Below are 7,269 nucleotides of genomic sequence, written 5' to 3'. Positions count from 1 at the left end.
CCCCCCCCCCCCCCCCCACCCCCCCCCCCCCCCCCCCCCCCCCCCCCCCCCCCCCCCCCCCCCCCCCCCCCCCCCCCCCCCCCCCCCCCCCCCCCCAAGGAGATCTGCTGTTACATAGTAGGACTGCTGGATCCCAGATGCACTGTACCCTGCTCTGTGTATGGTACCCCCCGTTGCTGCACTGTCAAGGCACTGGGGGTGCATTATGGTTCATCCCCCTGTAGAACGGACTGTAGCAGTCTGCCTTAGTCCACCTCCAGGATCCATCTGGACGAACTTGCCTCTGTGAGTCTTTGGTGTTAGGCGGTACGTTTATTTAATAGCCAGTGAACACTTACACGCATGTCAAGGTTTTCCGTACCGTTTCAAATGTTGATTCCTATATTGTTTGCCAGCGAGGATAATGACACATTGTAAACAACCGCAGGGCGGGATGTGTGGGGTTGACTCATACCACCTAGTTGGTCCTAATTTAAGAAGGTTTTTTAATGCACACGTTACATAACTCCTCCTTGCGTGGAATATTAATACCTTGAATCGAATACAATCCATCTTTAACGGCTTTCTCTGTCGAATAGAAAGTGACACTCAGTTTTCACCCTCTAGTTTCCTTTTCTGCATCTTCATCTGCCTCTCCGTTCAGGCGTTTGGGTTCAGGAATCTAGCCTTCCACTGAGAGTGGTTTCACTCATTACCTTCGAAAGCTTTTAGGGCTTTCCAAAAGGGGGACGAGTCCTGCTCTTACTGCCCATGAAAAGCCTATCATGTTGAGGCGAGGGAACGGGGTGATGTTCACCCGTCTGTTCCCCCGTTCAGCCCGTCACTTGGCCTGGCCGATGGCTGCCGTTCAGAAGAAGCCGTCACCCGACCCGGGGCCGTGGCGGCGGCTGCCTGTTCAATAATTCAGGTGAGTTGGGAGGCGACTAAAAAGGGCTGATAAAGGCGGGAACCAGAGCATGTCTGAGGGTGTAGCTGGGAGCTGAAATCGATGGCAAGTGGTGGGGGGGGAATGGAGAGTGAATTTCCCTAATGGCAGAACAATTACAAGAGCTGTTTAGCCTGACCCCCTTTCCCCAAAGAGGAGGACAGAGTGCAAAGACCCGGATCACTGGGCCGCGGTTTGGCCCTGATCACTACCCCTCCCCACCCCCTCCCCACCAGTGTGTACACTGAGAACCCGACTCCCAGAGAGCGTGTCTGTGAGCTAACGATTTTTTGGGAAAGGCAGAAGGCGATCTGGCGGACTGGTGTGAACTATCTTTGGCGAGGACTGAGGTGTGGAGAACACAGGTGCGTGGCGGTCTGGCTCACCTTGGTGCTGTCCCACTCCTGCATCTTGAGTTGGGTGCTGCGCAGCTCGTAGGAGGGCTCCATGGTGTCAGTGTTGGGCTTCTGGTAGCCCGGGATCACGTTGTACAGCTGGAAGCCAAAGGTCACCAGCCAGCTGTTCACATCTGTGGAGGGGGGAGGAGGACGGAGGACGTCGTGCTATGTTAGAAGCATACAGGTAGAGTAGCAGGGGGCCGAGTTGTTGGTAACAAACTGAGGGCAGCAGGCTTGAGGGAATAAGCAGAGGAACGGTGGTTCTCAAAGTGTGGGTTGAGAGCCGAATGGGGGTCCACAAGAGGGCACTAAAGGAGCAACCATGCATGAACTGCTTGGTTGCTCTTAAGATAACTAATAAAACGGTAAAAATAAATGTATTTTCATACATAAGCAAAGATTGTATTTACCATAAAGAAATAGTATGCTTGATTACATACAGGCCTTATGTAAGCATACACAATTTAAATGTATGCTAATTTTGTCTCTTTATCCGAACATGCTATGATAGCCTATGCTTTGCTGTCGAGCGAGCTAGCAGGCATGTAGGCACATGGCTGGGGCTAATGGGTGGCTCGTTAGAAAAAAATACCGTCTGCATTGGGAACCCCGGGTCAGACGGTCAGCCGAGTGGAGACACAGTCGCTCGTCGCTTCCCAGAGGAAACGTCCGCAAGACGCTAACAACAGCAGCTTGGTGGAGTGTCCCCTTGAAGCCCTCTTCAGCCCTGCTCCACACACTCGACCCGGCCCCTGAACCTGGCCACGCTTTGATTACCTCTCCAGTTGATGGCGATTCATAACAAACAACAGCTACAGGTGTTCCACTAATGACAGATGGCAGCTGGGTCTGCGCTCCAGGCCGCTGTCAACAGGGGAGCGCTACACCCTTCAGGCCCGTTCTAAAGCAGCTTTACGTCCGGGGCCAGATGTAGCAGGGGTTATCCTGGGGTGTATGGGGATCAATGATTATCACATGTGGAAAAATATTGAATTAAAGTGGGATTGCACAGGCCTGCGAGCAATTAGCTCGACCTATGGCCCGCTTTCTGTGATATGTTCTCCCTTGTATCGGCGCTACTACTACTAATTAATTACTAACCATTATCCCTCTTGTGTGTATAAAAAGGGGGGAAGGGGCTTGAGGGAAGAATCGGGAGTGCCAGCCTGTTGAATCCGACCAATGGCGGCGCAGCACTCACAATATATTTGTAAAAGACATCAAAATGATGGCTGTGACCCCCGGGGGAGGGGGGCTGGCGTGGCACTGGCACCTTGTGTCACCTGACAAAGCTTTTTTAAATACAAATTTGAGGACAATGAAAGGAACCGGAGCAATTTAGTGAAAGGAATGGAAATGTCAGCGGCATCAATCACAATCGAGGCAGACCCTCTCCGCTGTATCTAACGGTCTGTTTAGCATTCAAATGCCAGCGAGGGCCCTAATGGGGGAGTGGAGCCAAACGACACTCAGCTGGGCTGCCAGGGAGCAGGAAACAGCTCTGCTTAAACACAGAGCAGCCGAGAGCTATTGCTCACCTGAAACAGCAAAAATATATATAATGCGCTTTCTTTTCGTTGTCAAGTCGGGACGAATGAGTGAAGGTTGGCAGTTCTCGGCTGGGTGCTTTTATATCGGTTGTCAGACGGGTGTAGAGTGTCGAGAATTAACGGCATAATGTATGTGAATTGGATCTCATTAAATGTACGTGCAGTTTGGTTAAGTGGCTAAAACCAGGACTGTGAAAAAACATTGTAAATATTCGAATAGCGCTTTTACCCTTTATAAAATATATGTGAAATTGAAACGATTTTGTAATAAGCAGTGACCTGCATCTCAATTCAATGTGTCATACAGTGAATTGAGATGCAGGTCATTAAGGGAAAGCAGGAAAAAGGCTTAAGGACGCCTCCAAATAAACTCCCATCGTCTCGGAGTTGACCCCCCTAGACAGTACACTATCCTCCCTGCAAATAATACCGTATTATTAAGTGTTTTTCTCCTATCATTGTCAGGGTAACAAAAGCCTCATAATGAATATGTATTAATCAGGTTGGTCTCATTGAGAATCGCTTTTACAAGAGAAAAATACAAATGGAATTAACACACCGTTGGTCTGAATTATGCATGTGAAGATCCCCATCCTTTTAGGTTAGAACCGTGTTATTTATATATAATTGTTTTGGTTGTGTCCACTTTGAACAGGGCTCATCCTTCAACGTGCGGACTTGCTCTCAGCAGTGGAGGCCAGAGCTGCCTCCCCTGGCCAGCTCTTCATTGTGCACTCCGCTGGGCAGCTTCCTCTGCCTTTTACCCCCAGCGTACCACAAAGCAACCCAGGGATGATGTGCTCTTTCTGGGAACAGTTCCGACCGCGCGGCCACAGAGGGGTCTTTGCTCCACACCATTGTTTCCTTTGGAGAGCCATAAATGATACGCGGCGCTCACGCAAGCACACGCACATACACACACACACGCACACACACATCCACACAAATACACAACACACACGCACACACAGACACACACACACACACAGACACATGCACGCAGACACAAACAAACACTCCTTTAAACACACACATGTTAACACAAACACACACAGAGACATACACTCATACAGACAGACCCAAACACTCACCCACACACATACATGTCAGGCACGTACAATACAATTTTAAAAAGTCACATAGTCTTTTGCTCTCTTACATACACATGCCCGCACACAAGCTCCAACGCGCACAATCCAAACACACACGAGCGCATAGACTCAAATTCACAACCACAGCGGTTCTCTGAGCGGGGGGAAACAAAGTCCCAGCGAGATAGCTCTTGTAACATTTTCCACCTTTTTCAATTTACCGTTGGCAGGAAATACCATTGCACACGCCCCTGTTGTCTTTCGGCAACGGTGTGCCGAAAATCGACAACACAACCTAAACAAACAAAGCGACAAAACACCCAAGTGATTATTCCAGCAGCCGTCTCATGACTTAGTAAACGAGGATATCTGTCAGTGTAGCTTCTGCCGCCTTTGTTCTGTTCCCACACCATCTGTCACCCTCCCGTGTTCCCCCGGAAATCAGTGAGACTCAGTCGTCGACACCGGGGGGAGGTCACCCTTGTAAATAACCGTTTTGGGGGCTAAATATCCCGCTCTCGTTCTGAATCCGCCTGTCATAACTTCAGGTGGTGAGCACGAGTGGTAAACCTGCTCCCTCTAAGTGGAGGACGCCTCCTCTGACCTAGCAGTCGTAGAGAAACGAGCAGCTGATGGTCTCTGAGTGCGGCAGGGGCGTTGTGACCTACCAGTCACAGAGCTCAAAGCGACCTTCTAAGAGCAAGTGGAAGAGGAAAGTTCAGACCCGTCTGTCACGGAGCAACAGGCAGACTGTCTTCTCTCAGCGGAGGATAGACGTTTAGACCTACAGACGGCCTAAGAGTATGGACCCCCTGTTCTATATAACTGGAGTATGTATCATGGACTATGGATTAGCCTCTTCATCTAAGAATGGTATGGCCGATTACAATTTAGGGGATTTTGTTTACACTTTTATCCAACAACTGAGTCAACAGCCAACTCGTTTGGAGCAGTCAGTTAGGTGTCTTGCTAAGGGACAACACGTATCTAGGAGGAGCCGGGGATCGAACTAGCGACCTTCTGGTTGCCAGCTGACCCGCTCTACCCCCCTGAGCTACTGCCAACCCCGTTGTTGTAGGTAGTTGTATACTCATGGCCAATCTCACCTTACTAACGGGGGTATGGACCATCTGTCCTATCTAAGGGGAGCATGGACCATCTTACCTATTTAAAATGACTATGGATCATCTTCTCTATCTAACAGGAGTATGAACCACCTGCTCTATCTAACAGGAGTGTGGACCGTCTGACCTTTCCAACAGGAGTATGGACCGTCTGACCTTCCTAAAGAGGAGAATGGACCATCTGCTCTATCTAACAGGAGTATGAACCATCTGCTCTATCTAACAGGAGTATGGACCGTCTGACCTTTCCAACAGGAGTATGGACCATCTGACCTTCCTAAAGAGGAGAATGGACCGTCTGCTCTATCCAAGAGGGGTACGGCCCATCCTCTCTCTCCGAGTGCAGAATGAACAATCAGACCCACCTGTCATGTAGCACTTGGTCTCCTCGTTGTTGCTCAGCGGGTTGTTGTTCTTGAACATGTACAGGTTGAAGGGAACGATGTGGTCGCTGTTAAGCCGCGCCCACACCTCGTGGTCGGGCGTGGTCCAACGGCCCGCCATCACGTCGTAGTCCCGCCGGCCCATGTGCACCAGCCGGCTGAGTGGCTCGTACAGCCCGCCCTGGTAGCCCACGACCACCTGGAAGCTGGGGTTGGTGTCCAGGTAGACCTCGCCGAACGCCGTGTACAGGATCTGCTTGATCATGAGGCCGGCGCCGCTGAACACGGCCAGCGGCGTGCCGATGTTGTCGCACGCCACGTAGAACTCGTCGCCGCTGTTGAGCTCCATGGCGAACAGGTGGCCCTGCAGGTCGTAGTACAGCGAGGTGATGTCCGAGCTGGTGTGGTTGTACATGTGGGTGACCCGCGTGGGGCTGGACAGGTCGGCGTAGAAGAACTGCAGGTGGTGGCCCGCGCTGCTGCGGCTGGACACGCGGCGGCTCAGCCCGTCGTAGCGGTAGCGGATGCTCCAGCCGCTCACCCGGTTGTACACCTTGGTGAGCAGTCCGGCCGAGCTGTACTCAAAGTAGTCGTTGCCGCGCTGCTTGAGGAAGCCGTCCTCGTCCACGCGGTACAGCACGTCGCCCAGCCGCGTGATGCGGTCGCGCGGGTCGTAGCGCAGCGGCGTGAGGCGCCCCGTGTTGCCGGGGCTCAGCAGGTGCAGGTTGCCGTTGAGGTCGTAGCTGTAGCGCCACAGGGGCTTGTCGTTGATGGACACCGCCTGCAGCTGCCCGTCGGCGTCGTACTCGTAGGTGTAGCGCGTGGTGTTGGCGTAGGGCCCCACCTTCAGCTCCTTCACCACCACGCGGCCCATGTTGTCGTAGTTCACCATCATCCAGTACATGAGCGAGCGGAAGATCTCGTACTGCACCTCCTTGACGCGGCCGTAGGCGTCAAAGTGCTTGGTGTGCGTCATCACCGCCGTGGTGATGATCTGGTTGATGTCGTAGTAGATGACGCCGAACTTGCCGAACTGCTCCGTCTTGCCCGACACGTCGTCGTAGCGGTACAGGTCGATGGGCATGGGCGTCTCGTTGATGACCGCCTGCATGCTGGTCACCCGGAAGCTGTTGTCGTAGACGTAGTCGAAGCGGGCGTTCACCATGCCCTCCTCGCTGAAGCGGAAGATCTGCCGGTCGATGAGCGGGCCGATCTGCCGGTAGCGGATGGTGCAGGTGAAGCCCTCGCTCTGCAGGTTCACCGTCTTCAGCATGCCCGACACCTCGTCGTAGGAGAAGGCGACGCGGGTGGTGTCGTACAGGATCTCCAGCAGCTTGTCCAGCTTGCCGTACTTGTAGACCACGCGGCGGCCGGTGCCCAGGTAGGCGGTCTGGAGGAGCTGGCCGTCCTCGCTGTAGTCCTGCAGCACCGAGGCGTTGCCCTCTGGGGGCCGGTAGGTGTTGCGGTAGTAGCCGATGGAGCGGGTCGTCTCCAGGGTCTGGCGCGCCACGTTGGGCATGGTCACCGACGAGAGCCGGTCGTTCTTGTCGAACTCGAAGATGTACTGCCTCTGGCTGTAGAGCAGCAGCACCATGGACTGAGGAGAGAATGCAGAGATAGAGGAGAGAATGCCGTTACGACCGCTCGGACCGTCTTCTGGACGCAGCGACTGCTATTTGGCAGTACAGCGGGGTTCACGCATTTCATCCGAGAACATTGTACTTCTTGGAAAGTCTTTCATGCTAATTTATTTAATTTGTTTTTTTATGGATTTATTTCTTCACATACCAGATTGCCT

At 52.8% G+C, this 7,269-nt stretch overlaps 1 protein-coding gene across 1 annotated transcript in view; it reads right to left on the bottom strand.

The window, feature by feature from the left end:
- tenm4 (teneurin transmembrane protein 4) overlaps positions 1 to 7,269 on the bottom strand; it is a 175,054-nt gene that overhangs the window by 3,987 nt on the left and 163,798 nt on the right. Inside the window, 2 exon segments of the mRNA XM_030380863.1 lie at positions 1,312 to 1,454; positions 5,454 to 7,068. Of these exon segments, the coding sequence (XP_030236723.1) occupies positions 1,312 to 1,454; positions 5,454 to 7,068 (1,758 nt within the window).

This window comes from Gadus morhua, chromosome 16, assembly GCF_902167405.1.
Source record: "Gadus morhua chromosome 16, gadMor3.0, whole genome shotgun sequence".
NCBI lineage: Eukaryota > Metazoa > Chordata > Actinopteri > Gadiformes > Gadidae > Gadus > Gadus morhua.
This window is presented reverse-complemented; position numbering and strand designations above follow the sequence as displayed.